Source organism: Scyliorhinus canicula, chromosome 15 (assembly GCF_902713615.1).
Source record: "Scyliorhinus canicula chromosome 15, sScyCan1.1, whole genome shotgun sequence".
NCBI lineage: Eukaryota > Metazoa > Chordata > Chondrichthyes > Carcharhiniformes > Scyliorhinidae > Scyliorhinus > Scyliorhinus canicula.
In genome coordinates this window covers 20,924,795-20,942,527 of record NC_052160.1, presented here as the reverse complement: position 1 = coordinate 20,942,527, position 17,733 = coordinate 20,924,795, and the positions used below count along the sequence as shown (strand labels likewise).

Genomic DNA, 17,733 nt, shown 5'->3' with positions numbered 1-17,733 from the left:
GTGTGGGGGCAGATGGTGGCAGCTTCCTGTCAGGGTTGGGTTTGTGGGCATTGGTGCTGACTCCTCCTCCGTTCTCACCGGCCAGATACTCTACAGGCCCGGTGGTAGTAGCCTTGAGAATCTGGAACCAGTTTAGACAACAATTTAAGCTAGAGGTGATGTCATCGCTGGCGCCGATATGTGGGAACCACAGTTTACCCCGGCAGGGTTGGACTCAACGTACAGTCTCTGAGAACAGGAGGGGGTAGAGATGTTTAGGGATTTGTTTGCAAAAAATAAAACAGGGCACACAGGGTGGGACTGTGGATTGCTTGTCTATTGTAAAGTTGCATAAAGTTGAATGAGTGTTATGAACATTGTAAAATGGAAAATGTCCCGAATAAAAATATTTTTTAAAAATAGATTGCCATCTCTGGCTGGGTATCAATCACATGACCTCTGGCTGTTAAACACCCTGGCTCCACACTCCTGCCATTGGTCACCAACATGCCCAATCAGAAAGTGAACAGTTACTTCTTGACCCAATGGGACGATTCTGGACAGTCAGACCGTCTTTCTCCTTCCCCTCCCACATCCAAGAGTTTTATAACCGATAAGAGTCAAAAGCACTCAAAGAAAGGTTTTCAAAAAGCAATAATACTAGAGTTGTCTCAATAATTCTAGGATGTGACTCGCAGCTGTGCCCCGAAGACTGGTCTTCAGCTCCTTAAGACTCCAGGGCAGTCCTGGTGGGTTGTCAACCTCAATATCAGTGGCTATGTTGAGCTGGTATCAGGCCCATTCTTCAGGATGTGACATTCAGGGAACACAAGCCGCTAACTCCGAGATGAAATCCATTTGTTAAAACCATATTCGTTTTACGTCTCCTAAAAAACTAGAGGTCATTACACATAAGAAATAGGAATGGAGTAGGCCATTTGGCCTTTCAAGTCAGCTCCGCCATTCAATAAGGATATGGCTTAACAGCCCACCTTCCCCCACTATTCCCATATCCTTTAGTCCCTAAAAACTTAGCGACCTCTGTTTTGAATATGCTCAATGGCAGAGCATTCACATTTGGTCAACATTATTATTTTTGTTTAATTTAAAGTGGCCAATTCTTTTTTTTCCACTTAAGAGGAAATTTAGTGTGGCCAATTTATCTACCCTGCACATCTTTGGATTGTGGGGTGAGACCCACGCAAATACGGGGAGAGTGTGCAAACTCCACAGGGACAGTGACCCGGGGCCGGGATCAAACCCAGGTCCTGAAGCAGCAGTGCTAACCACTACGCCACCTTGCCGCCTTTTGGTCAACATTAGTGCCTTCATTTCCTACATAGTCCCTGTGCCATAGGCTTGAATGTCAGAAAACATGGCTGATTCATTCCTAAACCATAATCCCACTGTCACAGACAGTGGATTGAAGGACAATATAGTTACACGGGATGAATGTGAGTCAGACATGCAGCAGCGAAATTAATCTGACATCAACATCAGTCGCATAGTCAGGCTAAAAAGTCATCAAGCTTTACAGCACAAAGAGAGACCCATCGGCCCATCGTGTCTGCGCCGGCCATCTATTCTATTCCCATTTTACAGCACTTGGTGCACAGTCTTACATGCTGTGGCGTTTCAAGTGTTCATCTATTTGTCTCTTAAATGTTGCGAGGGTTCCTGTCGCTACCACCCTTTCAGGCAGTGAGTTCCAGATTGTATTTTTATGATGATCATAATCTGTGGTGTGCTGTTAAGCTCTCTGGTAAATGTTTTGCTCGATACCAGGGGCGGAATTCTCCGACCCCCCATCGCCCGGGGCCGGCGTCAATCCCGCCCTGCCGTGGCCCGAATTCTCCGCCACCCAGGAATCGACAGGGGCGGGAATCGCGCCGCGCCGGTCGGCGGGCCCCCCTGCGGCGATTCTCTGGCCCGCGATGGGCCGAAGTCCCGGCGCTGACAATCTTTTCCCGCCGGCGGGAATCAAAGCACGTCTGGTGCCGGTGGGATTGGCGGTGCGGGCGGGCGCCGGGGTCCTGGGGGGGGGGGCGCGGGGCGATCTGGCCCCGGGGGGTGCCCCCACGGTGGCCTGGCCCGTGATTGGGGCCCACCGATCGGCGGGCGGGCCTGTGCCGTGGGGGCACTCTTTTTCTTCCGCCTCCGCCACGGTCTCCACCATGGCGGAGGCGGAAGAGACCCCCTCCCCCACGCATGCGCCGGAATGACGTCAGCAGCGCTGATGCTCCGGCGCATGCGCGGACTTCCGCCGGCCGGCGAAGGGCTTTCGGCCCCGGCTGGCGGGTCGCCAAAGGCCGTTCGCGCCGGCCGGCTGAGCGGAAACCATTCTGGCGCGGGCCTAGCCCCTAAAGGTGTGGAGAATTCCGCACCTTTGGTGAGGCCTGACGCCGGAGTGGTTCTCGCCACTCCACAACGCCGGGACCCCCCGCCCCACCGGGTAGGGGAGAATCCCGGCCAATATTTATTTCTTTCTGAATCCCCAATCTCAGTCAGACAGATTTTTCACTTGAATTTTGACTCAAACACTTACCTTAACTTCGTCATCTTCCCAGGCATCTAACCGAACGGATTTCACTTTGCTAACTTGAGAGATATTTCGATGAATTCCTGAACAATTTAAACAGATAAAAACTCCAAGAGTGTAGGATGCCCAGTCGCAATCTGAAAAACAAAAGAGTAAAGCAAACATGAAGTTAAATCTAATATATCAGTGGGGACCATGGTGCATTACCATACTTCCCTTTGTTTCCCCAAATCAATAGTCTCTCCTTCTCCCAAGGCACTGGGATATGGGAAGCAGATTCACAAGCAATAGCTCAGTAATTAGGAATTTAGAAGGCCGTTCAGCCCATCAAGCTTATTCTGTCATTCAATTAGATCATGGCTGATCTCTACTCCATTCATCACCCTGGCTTCATATTCTTTAATATCCTTAATCTAAAGATCTACTGATTGAAGTTTTAAAACCGTCCATTGATCACAGATTTTTTAGGGGAACGGAAGGCTAAATTTTCATTACCCTTTGTGCGGAGGTGCCATTCTTCATATTTTGAACCTGGCCAACAGATATCAGAAGACTATGCCAGCATGAGGATACCACAGCTGCCTTTGGTCCTACAGCTGTCCAATGTGTTCACATATGTACATCTATTCTGACATGGGGTTACTGATGCCACTCGTAGAATTCCAAACACTGCTATCCATTCAGCCAAGCTGATGCTCAAATCTACTCTCAGGGGTTTGTGACCTCCTTCAGTGGCCTGGCCATGTAATCTGGTGCACTGCTGAAGGGGTGCTGCATTGTCATGGGTGCCATTTCCTCATTAATTCAGTGATGTGATTGCTGTGTGGTACAGCACACAAACACAGGTCAGATAGCTCAAACAATCCATGAAAGGAGACTGCGGAACAAAGGTTCACCACTTCAAACAATTTTCGCTTTACAAATGCTTATCTGCCAGATCTGCATCCCTATATTTTCTCCCTGACGGATCAGATCTAAGGTTGCTGTCTTGCCACATCCAGTGGTGAATGGTGGTGGAAAGTTAAACAACTCACTGGAGGAGGTGGTTCCACAAATACCCCCACTCTCAATGAGGGGGGAGCCATCAGTGCGAAAGACAAGGCTGAAGCATTTGCAATCACCTTCAGCCAGAAATGCCGAGTGGATGATTCATTGCGGCCTCCTCCTAAGGTCAAAGACATCTCAGATGCCAATCTTCACTCAATTTGATTCACTCTACCTGATATGAAGAAACAGCTTGAGGACTGGACACTACAAAGGCTATGGGCCCTGAAAACACACTGGCTGTGGTGCTCCAGAATGTGCTGGAGCCTAGTCAAGCTGTTCCAGTACTACCTACTGCCTGGGAGGGTGGTAGAGGCGGGCTGCCTCACATCTTTCAAAAAGTACCTGGATGAGTACTTTGCACATCATAACATTCAAGGCTACAGGTCATGTGTTGGCAACTGTGATTAGGTAGGCAGGTCAGGTGCTTTTCATGCGTTGGTGCTGGCTCGATGGACCGCAAGGTCTCTTCCACACTGTATTATTCTGTGATTCTAGGATAAGGGCAGCAAATGGATGGGAACACCACCACCGACAAGTTTTCTTCCAAGCCACACACCATCTTGACTTGGAATTATATCGCCGTTTCTTTACTGCTGCTGGACCAAACTTCTGGAACTCCCTTCCTAACAGCATGATGGGTGTACCTGCACCAGACAGACAAAAGCAGTTCCAGAAGGCAGCTCTCCACCACCTTTCATGGGCAATTATGGATGGGAACAAATGGTGGCCTTGCTAGTGATGGCCACATCCATGAAAGAATATTTTAAAAGTGCTGTCTTTCACACGCAGTGATACGGGGCAGGCCATTTAGGACTGAGGTGAGGAGAAAGTTCTTCACTCAGAAGGTGGTGAACCTGTGGAATTCTCTCCCACTGAAGGGTGTGGAGGCCATCTCTGAAAAATATTTAAGAAGGAAACAGATAGATTTCTAGACTGTAAAGGTGTCAAGGTGTATGGCGAGAGCAAGGGAGTAAGGCATTGAGATAAAGGATCGGCCATGATCATATGGGTAGCATGGTGGTTAGCATAAATGCTTCACAGCTCCAGGGTCCCAGGTTCGATTCCCGGCTGGGTCACTGTCTGTGTGGAGTCTGCACGTCCTCCCCCTGTGTGCGTGGGTTTCCTCCGGGTGCTCCAGTTTCCTCCCACAGTCCAAAGATGTGCGGGTTAGGTGGATTGGCCATGCTAAATTGCCCGTAGTGTCCTAATAAAAGCAAGGTTAAGTAAGGGGGGGGGGTTGTTGGGTTACGGGTATAGGGTGGATACGTGGGTTTGAGTAGGGTGATCATGGCTCGGCACAACATTGAGGGCCGAAGGGCCTGTTCTGTGCTGTACTGTTCTATGTTCTATGAATGGTAGAGCAGGCTCGAAGGGCCGAATGGCCTACTCCTGCTCCAATTCCTATGTTTTGATAAACTGCAGTCCACCTCAGGTGGATGAAAACATCCCACAGCATTATTTCAAAAGAGCAGGGGAGTTCTCCCTCCTGTTCTGGCTAATCAACATTTAAAGAACAAATAATCTGGTCATTATCGCACTGCTGTTTGTGGGAGGCTTATTCTGCCATAATTAGAAGAATAATGATCTGAACGAGGTGCTGGAAGAAAATTGTGCATGTGTGCATCTGAATGAATGAGTGAGTGAACATGCCTACATTGATCTGCATTCCACAGTTGGCCAATGCCTCCAGCAGAGGAGAAAAAACTATTGGGGGCAAAGGGTCACAAGGAAGACTGAAAGTATTCAATTGTTCAGGAGAGTAAGTGAGCAGTCACATTCGACCTGTCCTAATTCAAGTATGTGTTTGCAGACCCTAATTCAGCTTTTAGCTTTACCTGCTCAACAGTGAGCATTTTGCCATTCTAAAGGAGGTCCTCCTTGCCAGCTGTAAATTGCCTTTTCCCCAGCTACTGATGCTCAACATGACTTAATTGCCTGTAATACAGCTTGCTGCTTCTTAATCAGCTGCACGGTGAATAATCTTAGTTATAGTCCCAAGATATAGCCCCAGTGTAATTTACACTGCCAGCATACACATCTCATTCTATTCTTGGCTAATTCAGTGTGGTTGTAATGGAGTTCTCGAGGTCTAATTAATGTAGTACCATTTTTTATAATAATTTATGGACTAGATTAATGGTTCATTTAATAAATTATAAATTATTTCATAAATTCTTAGGTGATTTAATGATCTGAATGAATTTTGGGAAAATAGCATATTTTCAGCATATTAAATTATAGATAGATTAATAATTTGTAAGAATTCTGGGGTAGTTTACCAATCTGAATAAATGATGACGTGGATTCATGATTCATTCAGTAAATTATAGGGTAGATTTTCCTATTGCATTGGGGTGGGGCAGACTCAATTATGGGTGCCTGATCTCCGCTGCCCCCAAACACTGGGCCTTGGGGAAAAGGCTTTACACCAAGTGCTGGTGTCATAAATAAAACTGGATCTATTTACATATTTTATACACATTATTCCTGTACCTCACTCCCCAGTGTAGACCCTACTGGGAGGATAGATCTGACCAGGCCCTGACTGGGCTTGCTTTTATCCTGTAGTCTGACGAGGCCCAGGTGGTGGGTCTCCGTCCCTACCTGGGGTGCTCGTATTCAGTAAGTCCCATTGGAAGATCATTAATTGTTGTCTCACGATCCTCATGGAGGCTAAAACATGCAGGTAATGAAATTGATATCGCCTAAGGAGAGGCAGTGGCATAGTGATACTGTTGCTAGACTAGTAATGTTCTAGGACTCTAGTATGAATTCCACCACAGCAGATGGTGACATTTGAAATCATTAAAAATCTGGAATTAAAAGTCTAATGATTGTTGTAAAAATCCATCTGGTTCACTAAGGAAATCTTTTGTCCTATTTATAATTCCAGAACCACAGCAACGCAATTGACTCTTTAATGCCCTCAGGGACAGGCAAGAAATACTGGTCCAGCCAGCAACACCCATATCCCATGAACGAATAATACACATACTCAGCTCTATATCATTGAGCAAAGTTCATACCACGTGCAGATGGATTCAGTGCAAGTAGAGCTTGCCAATATCAAACCAGAGCCTGTTCAGCATGTGACATGCTAATCCACACAAACCTCATAGGACCAAAATCTCCTTTAAACTAAAGCCTTTCTTTCAGTCCCTGCTCCAAACTCTCCTCCCTAATTACTGATCCATCTCACTCCATGAGAAAAGCCCGAGATTAAGCCAGTCTGTTTACAATTGACCAGAGGTTGGGTTTCCTCATATTGGCAGAGTTACTCAGATCGCCTATATTCATCTCTGTAACATGGTCGGACTTCACCTGCAGCCGAAACTCTCATTCATGCCTCTGCCACGTCTAGACTTGGACTATTCCAACACCCACCTGGCTGACCTCCAGCCTTTGGCCCTGAGTAACCTCGGGGTCATTCAAAACTCTTCTGCTTGTGTCTTAACTCACAGCAAGTCCAGTTCACCCTTTATCCTGTGATCACTATTGTCTTATGCTGCTTCATATAGCATAAGCTGCTTCCTAGATGTATGCTCTGACAAAGGAAGGTTCAGACTTGGAGATAGGTTTAACACATTTATTGAACAGTTAACAATTCTCCTACTTGAGTTCGACTCTCCTGCTGATCTTACTATAATAACTCAATCTAACTAACCAGTCTGCTCTAATCCATGCGGTGGGTGTGATGCTTCCTGATCTGCCCCTGTCTCTCTGAATATCGCCTATGGAAAGAGAAAGAGCATGTGTGCCCTGTCCTTTTATATGGGTAGCCCCCTTGTGGTAGTGTCACCTCTGGGTGTGTCTTGACTGCCCATTGGTCGTGTCATATCTTACTGATCTATTGGTTGAATGTCTGTGTGTCATGACGTCTCTGGTGCTCCCTCTAGTGTTTACTCAGTTGCAGTGTGCCTACATTAACCCCTTGTGTATTTACAGTGATGCATATCACCACACTCACTAACCTACAATCGGCTCCTGGTGAAGCAACATTTTGACTTTGGGATTCTTATCCTTGTTTTCTAATCCCTCCATGACGCTGCCCTTCTCCCTATTTGTGATCTCCTCCAGCCCCACAACCCTTCGAGATCTTTGAGCTTCTCTAGTTCTCTTGAGCATCCCTGATTTTAACCATTCCATCAGGGGTGGTTATGCCATCAGCTGCCAAGGCTCGAAGTCCTAGAATTCCCTCTCTACAGAGTTCCACCTCTCTATTGTCATTTCCTTCCTTCAGACTTGTCTTAAAACCTCCCATTGTGACCAAACGTTTGAACATTGCATTATCTCCCCAAGTGTCTCCGTGTCAAGTTTTATTTTATGATGCTTCTGTAGAGCGTATTACAATGTTTTATTACATTAAAAACACCAAATAAACACCAAGCTGTTTATGTGCTGGCTAGAAGGTTCTTAGGGGAAATCAGATCGGACAGTGTCAAGGTTCTTCATTGTGACTGGCAACAAGCACAGAATTGCTCAAAAAGACAAGGTCATGAAGGTTGATGAATCATTAGTAGATAATCTTATTTAGTGCAGGATGGGGTGCTTTTCATCAGATAGATTCATGAAATTTGAAAAAAGAAAGGCCTTAAAATGACAGGTTGAGATACAAACATACGGACACCTAACGCACTGGCCTGAAATCTCACTCTCTGTTTTGTCATCAGAGGCATTGACCAATGTAACTTAAATGAAGTGATATCGGCATCAAAACAGCAGAGAGAATGTATTAAATAGCTTGTACACTGGTTACCCATGGCATAATAATCGAGCCCTGTGAAGGTAACAACCGGCAGCAATCAAACGGTTAAATGGAGCTGAATAATGCTGATTCCAGCACAGTACAGTCCCACTGTTTAATTTGCATACTCCTTCTCATGCACTTGCATGAAATTTGGATAAAGTCTAAGTTCCTTTGTTAAATGAAAATCCATAATGTTACATTTAAATCTCTCTGACGTTAGTCAATAAATTAAAACATCTGGAAAAGTACAAGGCAGTTGTGAATTGATATTAATGTGCAGCTGTCACATATATAGAATGAGATCATGTCCTTTAATTAGACTGTTATAAATCACCAGGTCATAAGGATCCAGAGAGCTGTGGATCGTATAGGCCAATCTCTCTTTTGAATGTAGATGCGAAGTTGCTGGCAAAGATCCTAGCCACACGTATAGAGGACTGTGTCCCGGGGGTAATCGGGGAGGACCAGGCGGGATTTGTGAAGGTGTGGCACTTGATGTCCAACATTAGACGGCTCTTAAATGTCATAATGATGCCAGTGGAGGGGTGTGAGGTAGAGGTGGTAGTAGCCATGGTTGCAGAAAAGGCCTTTGACCGGATGGAGTGGAAGTACATGTGGGATATCTTAGGAAGGTTTGGGTTCGGGCAGGGATTTGTGGACTGGATCCGGTTGCTATACCAGGCATCGGCGGCGAATGTAAGGACCAACCGGGTCCAGTCTTTATTTTGTGTCGGGGGACAAGACAGGGGTGTCCGCTCTCCCCACTACTGTTTGCCCTGGCCATAGAGCCCTGTGCAATGGCCTTAAGACATTGAATGTTTGGCGGGGGATAGTGAGAGTGGGGTGGACCATAGAGTCTCGCTCTGCACAGACGATTTGTTCCTGTACATAACAGACCCGCTGGGGGGGATGGCTGGAATTATGGAGAGACTGGAAGAATTTGGTCGGTTCTCAGGCTACAAGTTAAATATGGGTAAGAGCGAGGTGTTCGCGATCCAGGCACAGGGGCAGGAGAGGAGACTAAGGGAGTTACCGTTCAAAGTGGAGGGTAGGAATTTTCGGTACCTGGGGATTCAGCTGGCTAGGGACTGGGGTCAGCTCCATAAGTTAAATCTGGGCAGGGCAGTTGAGCATATGAAAAGAGACTTCCACAGGTGGGACATGCTCCCTCTGTCATTGGCGGGGAGGGTGCAGACTGTGAAGATGACAATCCTCCCGAGGTTGCTGTTCATTTGTCAATGTCTTCCAATTTTTATCCCTAAGGCTTTTTTCAGGAAGATGAACACGGCAATCTCGGGTTTTGTATGGGCTGGTAAGACCCAGAGGGTGAAGAAGGTACTTTTGGAATGGTGGCACGGGAGGGGGGCTTAGCCCTTCCAAATTTTATGAGCTATTACTGGGTTGCCAACATATCAATCGTTAGGAAGTGGGTAGTGGGGGAGGGGTCGGTGTGGGAGTGAGTTGAGGCGGCATCCTGTAAGGGTACGAGTTTGGAGGCTTTGCTAATGGCGCCCCTGCCGTTCCCGCTGGCTCGGTACTCCACAAGCCCGGATTATCACCGATCTGTGATAATCACCGGTTTGTTCCAGGGGGGCTTTAGGAGGTGGCAGCGGGCAGGGATTGAGAGATTTGGGGATCTCTTCATTGAGGGGGGCTTTCCGAGCCTGGAGGCATAAGAGGAGGAGTTTTGAGTTGCCTCCACCCTGATTCAGTCCATGATGGGAAGGCCTGTGAAGGGTCTTCCTGCTCACCACCAACTGAGATTCTTAAATGGGCAATTAATGCATGCCAATTAATGCCATTGCACCACAGCTGGTAATAACCCTGTGACAGCTGGGAGGCTAGCCATGGGGGTGGAGCACGACAAACAAACTTTGAGGCTGCTGGGGTGGGTTGTTTCATTAAAAAGGCACTCAGCGCACGTTTTAGAGACCTGGCATTAGGAAGGGTAGGGGGTATGAGGCTGCTGAGAGTCACACCACAACTCCCGCTCGATGTAATACCAGCAGCAGCCACCACCTCCCCAGTGGCACTGTTATGTACAGAAGACCTGTCAGCCTCTGATTTTTTGGTAGCTCTTGGTGAGCAGGACTTCTGCCCGTGAGGGTCCTTGATCCCAGGGAAGGTCCAGTGCTGGCCTGTTAAGACCCTGACATGGCACAAGATGTGGCAGGCCTTCCCGGATAGAGGCAATGAGGGGGTCTCGCTGGCTCTTCAGGCAGCAGCCGAGAACTCCGTTGCCTCCACAAGATTCTGCCCTCTTAAGTCATGAATGGTGCTCGAGAAATGCACATAAATGAGCGAGAAGAAAAGTGGAATGTAATGTAATTAAGGTCAGGGAAAGTGGAGAAATAACACACAGGAAACAAATGTGAGAAACACAAAAACAGCACTCAACAGCATAGACTTTGATGCGATCATCAATTCACGAGACACGTGCTTTAGGATGTAAATAGTGGTTTTCTTACAATAGAGCCAGCCTGTAACACGATGAACTCCAGATGAACTGGTGTCTGGCTCTTCGGCATCATCCTTTATACGTCAATCTAGGGAGAGGAGCCGTGGCTGGAGCCAAGGGTGGAGCCCAAGTACAAACCCCTGTACATTCCCAGTGCAACTCCCCCTATTGGTAGGGCAACGCAACTGCTCGTATGTCGAGCTTACAGTGACATGGTATAATATATATTACATTGTGAATTACATTCATCACAGACTTAAAGAAGAAAAGAATCATAATTAAAAAAATAGATTTTGGGATATCCTGTATACAGACATGCGACTAGCATGTATACTAGACCTTTGTATCATTTATTCAATGGCCACATGTTCCAAGTTCGGGTTTGAAGGGGACTCAGTTGGATTGCGTTCCCCTCACTGCTACAAGTTCTTTAACACCGATCGAAGTTTTATGGGCAAATTAAATTGCACTTAGCACTGTGACACAATGAATTGAAAGGCTTTATTCTTTATAGAAAACACACTTGAGGGGAACAACAAACCTCTTTAATGCATAGCCCTCTTAAATCAATGATACTTGAGGGAATGTCAAGCACTTCTGGTATCTTATAATTTCTACTGGAAAAGGCAAACATGTACATTTTAAAGCATCAAGTGTGTATCAGAGACACCCTGCACAACACGGGGGCGAGAAGAAGAGCTCGCAAAACAATCGGAGCTACAGTCATCAATTCAGGCTGAATGAGGTGAGCATTGGATTTTATAACAGGCCAAAAGCACAAATGTTTTTGACCAGGAAACTGCACCAAAACAAAGCAAAAAATAATAATTCAAGTGTGGGGCGGCATAGTGGTTAGCACTGCTGCCCACCAGTTCCAGGGACCCGGGTTCATTTCCAGACTCGGGTGACTGTCTGTTGGGAGTTTGCACTTTCACCCCGTGTCTGCGTGGGTTTCCTCCGGGTGCTCCTGTTTCCTCCCACAGTCCAAAGATGTGCAGGTTAGGTGGACTGGTCACGCTAAATTGCCCCTTCGTGTCCAACGGTTAGGTGGAGTCACCGGGTTTAAGTAGGGGGGTGTCCTTTCAAGGGCCGGTGTAGACTCGATGGGCCGAATGGCCTCCTTCTGCACTGTAAATTCTATGATGATTCTATGAGTGTGACCGGCAAGGCCAACATTTATTGCCCATCGCTAGGTTATTTGTGAAGATGGTGGGCAATCATAGTGGTGAAGATCTCGTTATGTCTTCCATTTGATACGACCTGTTGGCTCACTAAGCAGAGGGCAATTAAGAGACACCTATGGTGATGTGGAATTGGAGACATAACTGGCGAAAGTCGGCAAGTTTCCTTCCTCACTAAAGGGGCACGGGCAATCCAGTTGTTTTTTTTTTAACAATAATCTATCATCTTCATAGTCGCTTTTACTAATATCAGCTTTTTATTTCCAGATGTATTTACTTTTTTAAAAACAAATTAAAAATGTATCTAAATTCACAAACTTCCATAGTGAGACTTAAACTCATATCCTAAAAATTCAAACCCCTTCTTTCAATATTCTATGTTTCAAGAGGGGATGCATAAAAGATAGAATCGAGAACCCAGTGACCCAGATTTTGCTGTTTTTTTGACTGACATATTCCTTATTCACCAAACGGGGTGAGAAATAGCAACGGTGTCTCTGTACAAGGCAATTGAATGACAAGACAGCACTGCACACAAGACACACAAAATAGCCCATTGACCAGGATTCAATTTCCACTGTATCACTGTTACAACAGACAGCGTGATTGCTGCATTTATATCTCTATTTGTTTGTCTCCAAGCCTTCAGTGCGATGGGATTGTGTGTGTCGGGATGTATCTATTGTACCAAAATAGTGCAGATTCTTAGTGATACCTGTGTGTATATGTGTGTATATGTGTGTGAGTGTTGGTGTACGGTATGTATATGTGTATGACTGTAAATTAATGAAAGTGCAAGTTTGATTTCAGATTTCTCTGATATTGAGACTTGATCAGCTGGAAGCGAAATGGCTCCCATTGCTCTGGATTCTGATGCCTTCGGATTGCCTCACCAGCTACACTTCAGAGGCATTCGCTGGATGCTTTGGCTAGCTTTGCAATCACAACATACTGTGACCATCAACAGTTGGCACAACACCACCTCTGCATTTATTTACAGCTTGGTTCTATTCAAGTCGCTGGGAAAATTTATCTTTGCTCAAATTAGAAATGAAACTTTAGAGTTCAGCTTCTTGGCAATTTCTATCCAGTATTGTGTAGACTAGCTTATTACAGGCACAAACTGAAAAATCTCACATCAAATCATATTGTTCTGATCCACCTGCACTGTTTTCTCTCCCAGGAATCTAAAGCAAGTAAAATTAAGTCGACCTGACTCACAAGAATCTTCAATCAAGTCAAATGAAGACTAGCTACCGGGCTGCACGGTGGCACAGTGGTTAACACTGTGGCTTCACAGCGCCAGGGTCCCAGGTTCGATTCCTGGCTGGGTCACTGTCTGTGCGCAGTCTGCACGTTCTCCCTGTGTCTGCATGGGTTTCCTCCGGGTGCTCCGGTTACCTCCCACTCGTCCCGAAAGACGTGTTGTTAGGTAATTTGGACATTCTGAATTCGCCCTCTGTGTACCCGAACAGGCGCCAGAATATGGCGACTAGTGGCTTTTCACAGTAACTTCATTGCAATGTGAGCCTACTTGTGACAATAAAGATTATTATTATAGGGCTTAGAAGTTTTAAATCTGTTAGTGAGTTTGATTATCAAAACTCAGTAATTGCAATGGAGCCAATCTGATTGAGCTTCACTCCAGTGCAGTGCTGAGGGAGTACCACACTGCCACAGATGCAGTTTCTCAGATGAGACTTTAAGCTGACGCCCTCTTGGCCTTTTCAGGTGGACATAAAAGATCGCATGGTGCTATTTCAAAGAAGAGCAGGAGAGGACTTATCCCTCAAGCAACACATATTATAATAGGCCATTATATAATTACCGCTTGTGGGAACTTCTTGTGCACAAATATTGTGACTATGCTTCAAAAACACTTAATTAGTTGTGAAGTGCTTTGGGGTGTTGTGAAGTTGAGGGAAGGTGCCATATAAATGCAAAATTTCTCCCTTCTTTCAATCACAAATACTTTTAGTACATTGCAAAGCAGCAGCATGAAAATATTGAGGGATACAACGCTTTCAGGAACCATAGCCACACCCAGCAATCCAAGTGCAGCCTGGAAGATGTAGAAACAGAAAACACAAAGCAAACTAACTTGAGCTTCCTTTGTGATAAGGGTGGCGTTACGACAAATTCTCAAGTTTCCTCATGTGTTTTTTGCTCTCGGTTCCTCAGATTTCCCATAACCTTACCCACTGTGAACCACAATGTCACCCCGACACACAAACACACACACACTGTGATCTTCTATACTTTGGAAAATAACAGAATAAAAGTTGAGATTTTGGCTATAAACCGTGTGACTAGTGGAATGAACTGAAACTATAAATATCAGCAGTACAAAGACAGTAGTGTGAAGAACATCAATAGGCATTATCTCGATATTATCTCAATACACATAACTTGATTCTTTGCTAATTCTCTCAGCAATATTGGCCGGAATTTTCCCCCTCTCCCCCTGCTGCAGCAGATGTAGCAATCCATTGGTCGCTTGCGAGATCTCCCCATCCCACCAAAATCTATGGGATTTTTGCGTGGTTCGCCCACCCTGCCGCTGGGGAACCCACCATGGGGGGAGGTTGACTTTGGGTCAGCCAGGACTCAGTGGGTAACAATCTGACCTCTAGCTCAGAATGTGGTGGGTTTATGACCATTGGTTCCACACTCCAGCTACTACTGCAACCTACCCAAGTAGCTACATCACTGGAGGGGACATCACTACAGAACTACCAAGATGAAAGGACTTGCATTCACATGGAGCCTTTCATGATCTCAGGTTGCTTTATTCAAAATGCAGTCCTGTTGTGGATTTCCATTAAGTTTTTAAATTGTGCTTGTATCAGGTTGTGAACAACATATTTAAATACATTGCTGGTCCAGGATTATTTGGTAAAGCTTTGGAATCCACAATGCTCCTACAATTTTCCAATCCATGTTGGCACATGGTGATGGTGGATGGGGTGTGGCGACCTGCCATATTGGAACAGTCAGGCAATTGTGGCCTGCATCCAAGGCTAGGTTAGGTGGAATTGACGGCATCATGTGACGTTGGACAATTGTCCATTTTGAAAATATTAAATGGCGCCTGAATTGACCTCTCCATTCCCACCAGTTCAGTAATGGTTACTGTGAGGATTGTAAAATTGGGCAGGTGCACACTGGGGCTGATCCCTGCCCATTTTAATATGCCAAAGCCCTTTCTGCTGTGATTACTAAATGGTCATAGAAGCATCTGTCCAAATATGCGTTGGTGCATTCACTTGAAAATTGCTTATTGTCACGAGTAGGCTTCAATGAAGTTACTGTGAAAAGCCCCTAGTCGCCACATTCCGGCGCTTGTCCGGGGAGGCTGGTACGGGAATCGAACCATGCTGCTGGCCTGCTTGGTCTGCTTTAAAAGCCAGCGATTTAGCCCAGTGAGCTAAACTAGCCCCTTGAGGTGGCAATGATAATGCGATGCTATATCTCAGCAGTACTGAACACTACTCATGCCCATGTTGCATTGTGTAAGGCACATAAAAATGTAACTGCACACCGCAGTCAGTAAAATGCAGGGACATTTTGTCAACAATTCTACGCCACTGCTGAAATAAGAACATAGAACATAGAACATAGAACGATACAGCGCAGTACAGGCCCTTCGGCCCTCGATGTTGCACCGACATGGAAAAAATCTAAAGGCCATCTAACCTACACTATGCCCTTATCATCCATATGCTTATCCAATAAATTTTTAAATTCCCTCAATGTTGGTGAGTTCACTACTGTTGCAGGTAGGGCATTCCACGGCCTCACCACTCTTTGCGTAAAAAACCCACCTCTGACCTCTGTCCTATATCTATTACCCCTCAATTTAAGGCTATGTCCCCTCGTGCTAGCCACCTCCATCCGCGGGAGAAGGCTCTCGCTGTCCACCCTATCTAACCCTCTGATCATTTTGTATGCCTCTATTAAGTCACCTCTTAACCTTCTTCTCTCTAACGAAAACAACCTCAAGTCCATCAGCCTTTCCTCATAAGATTTTCCCTCCATACCAGGCAACATCCTGGTAAATCTCCTCTGCACCCGTTCCAACGCTTCCACGTCCTTCCTATAATGAGGCGACCAGAACTGTACGCAATACTCCAAATGCGGCCGTACTAGAGTTTTGTACAACTGCAACATGACCTCATGGCTCCGGAACTCAATCCCTCTACCAATAAAGGCCAACACACCATAGGCCTTCTTCACAACCCTATCAACCTGGGTGGCAACTTTCAGGGATCTATGTACATGGACACCGAGATCCCTCTGCTCATCCACACTACCAAGAATTTTACCATTAGCCAAATATTCCGCATTTCTGTTATTCTTTCCAAAGTGAATCACCTCACACTTCTCCACATTAAACTCCATTTGCCACCTCTCAGCCCAGCTCTGCAGCTTATCTATGTCCCTCTGTAACCTGCAACATCCTTCCGCACTGTCTACAACTCCACCGACTTTAGTGTCGTCTGCAAATTTACTCACCCATCCTTCTGCGCCCTCCTCTAGGTCATTTATAAAAATGACAAACAGCAACGGCCCCAGAACAGATCCTTGTGGTACGCCACTCGTAACTGAACTCCATTCTGAACATTTCCCATCAACTACCACTCTCTGTCTTCTTTCAACTAGCCAATTTCTGATCCACATCTCTAAATCACCCTCAATCCCCAGCCTCCGTATTTTCTGCAATAGACGACCGTGGGGAACCTTATCAAACGCTTTACTGAAATCCATATACACCACATCAACTGCTCTACCCTCGTCTACCTGTTCAGTCACCTTCTCAAAGAACTCGATAAGGTTTGTGAGGCATGACCTACCCTTCACAAAACCATGCTGACTGTCCCTAATCATATTATTCCTATCTAGATGATTATAAATCGTATCTTTTATAATCCTCTCCAAGACTTTACCCACCACAGACGTTAGGCTCACCGGCCTATAGTTACCGGGGTTATCTCTACTCCCCTTCTTGAACAAAGGGATCACATTTGCTATCCTCCAGTCCTCTGGCACTATTCCTGTAGCCAATGATGACCTAAAAATCAAAGCCAAAGGCTCAGCAATCTCTTCCCTGGCTTCCCAGAGAATCCTAGGATAAATCCCATCAGGCCCCGGGGACTTATCTATTTTCACCTTGTCCAGAATTGCCAACACTTCTTCCCTACGCACCTCAATGCCATCTATTCTAATAGCCTGGGTCTCAGCATTCTCCTCCACAATATTATCTTTTTCTTGAGTGAATACTGACGAAAAGTATTCATTTAGTATCTCGCTTATCTCCTCAGCCTCCACACACAACTTCCCACCACTGTCCTTGACTGGCCCTACTCTTACCCTAGTCATTCTTTTATTCCTGACATACCTATAGAAAGCTTTTGGGTTTTCCTTGATCCTACCTGCCAAAGACTTCTCATGTCCCCTCCTTGCTCGTCTCAGCTCTCTCTTTAGATCCTTCCTCGCTTCCTTGTAAATATCAAGCGCCCCAACTGAAACTTCACGCCTCATCTTCACATAGGCCTCCTTCTTCCTCTTAACAAGAGATTCCACTTCTTTGGTAAACCACGGTTCCCTCGCTCGACCCCTTCCTCCCTGCCTGACTGGTACGTACTTATCAAGAACATGCAATAGCTGTTCCTTGAACAAGCTCCACATATCCAGTGTGCCCAACCCTTGCAGCCTACTTCTCCAACCAACACATCCTAAGTCATGTCTAATGGCATCATAATTGCCCTTCCCCCAGCTATAA

At 45.9% G+C, this 17,733-nt stretch overlaps 1 protein-coding gene across 3 annotated transcripts in view; it reads right to left on the bottom strand.

Moving 5' to 3' along the window:
• LOC119978506 (arf-GAP with dual PH domain-containing protein 1) overlaps positions 1-17,733 on the bottom strand; it is a 147,262-nt gene that overhangs the window by 93,320 nt on the left and 36,209 nt on the right. For all 3 annotated transcript variants that reach the window (XM_038820185.1, XM_038820184.1, XM_038820186.1), the window contains one exon: positions 2,525-2,655. In XM_038820185.1, the coding sequence (XP_038676113.1) occupies positions 2,525-2,655 (131 nt within the window). The remainder of the gene's footprint in view (positions 1-2,524; positions 2,656-17,733) is intronic.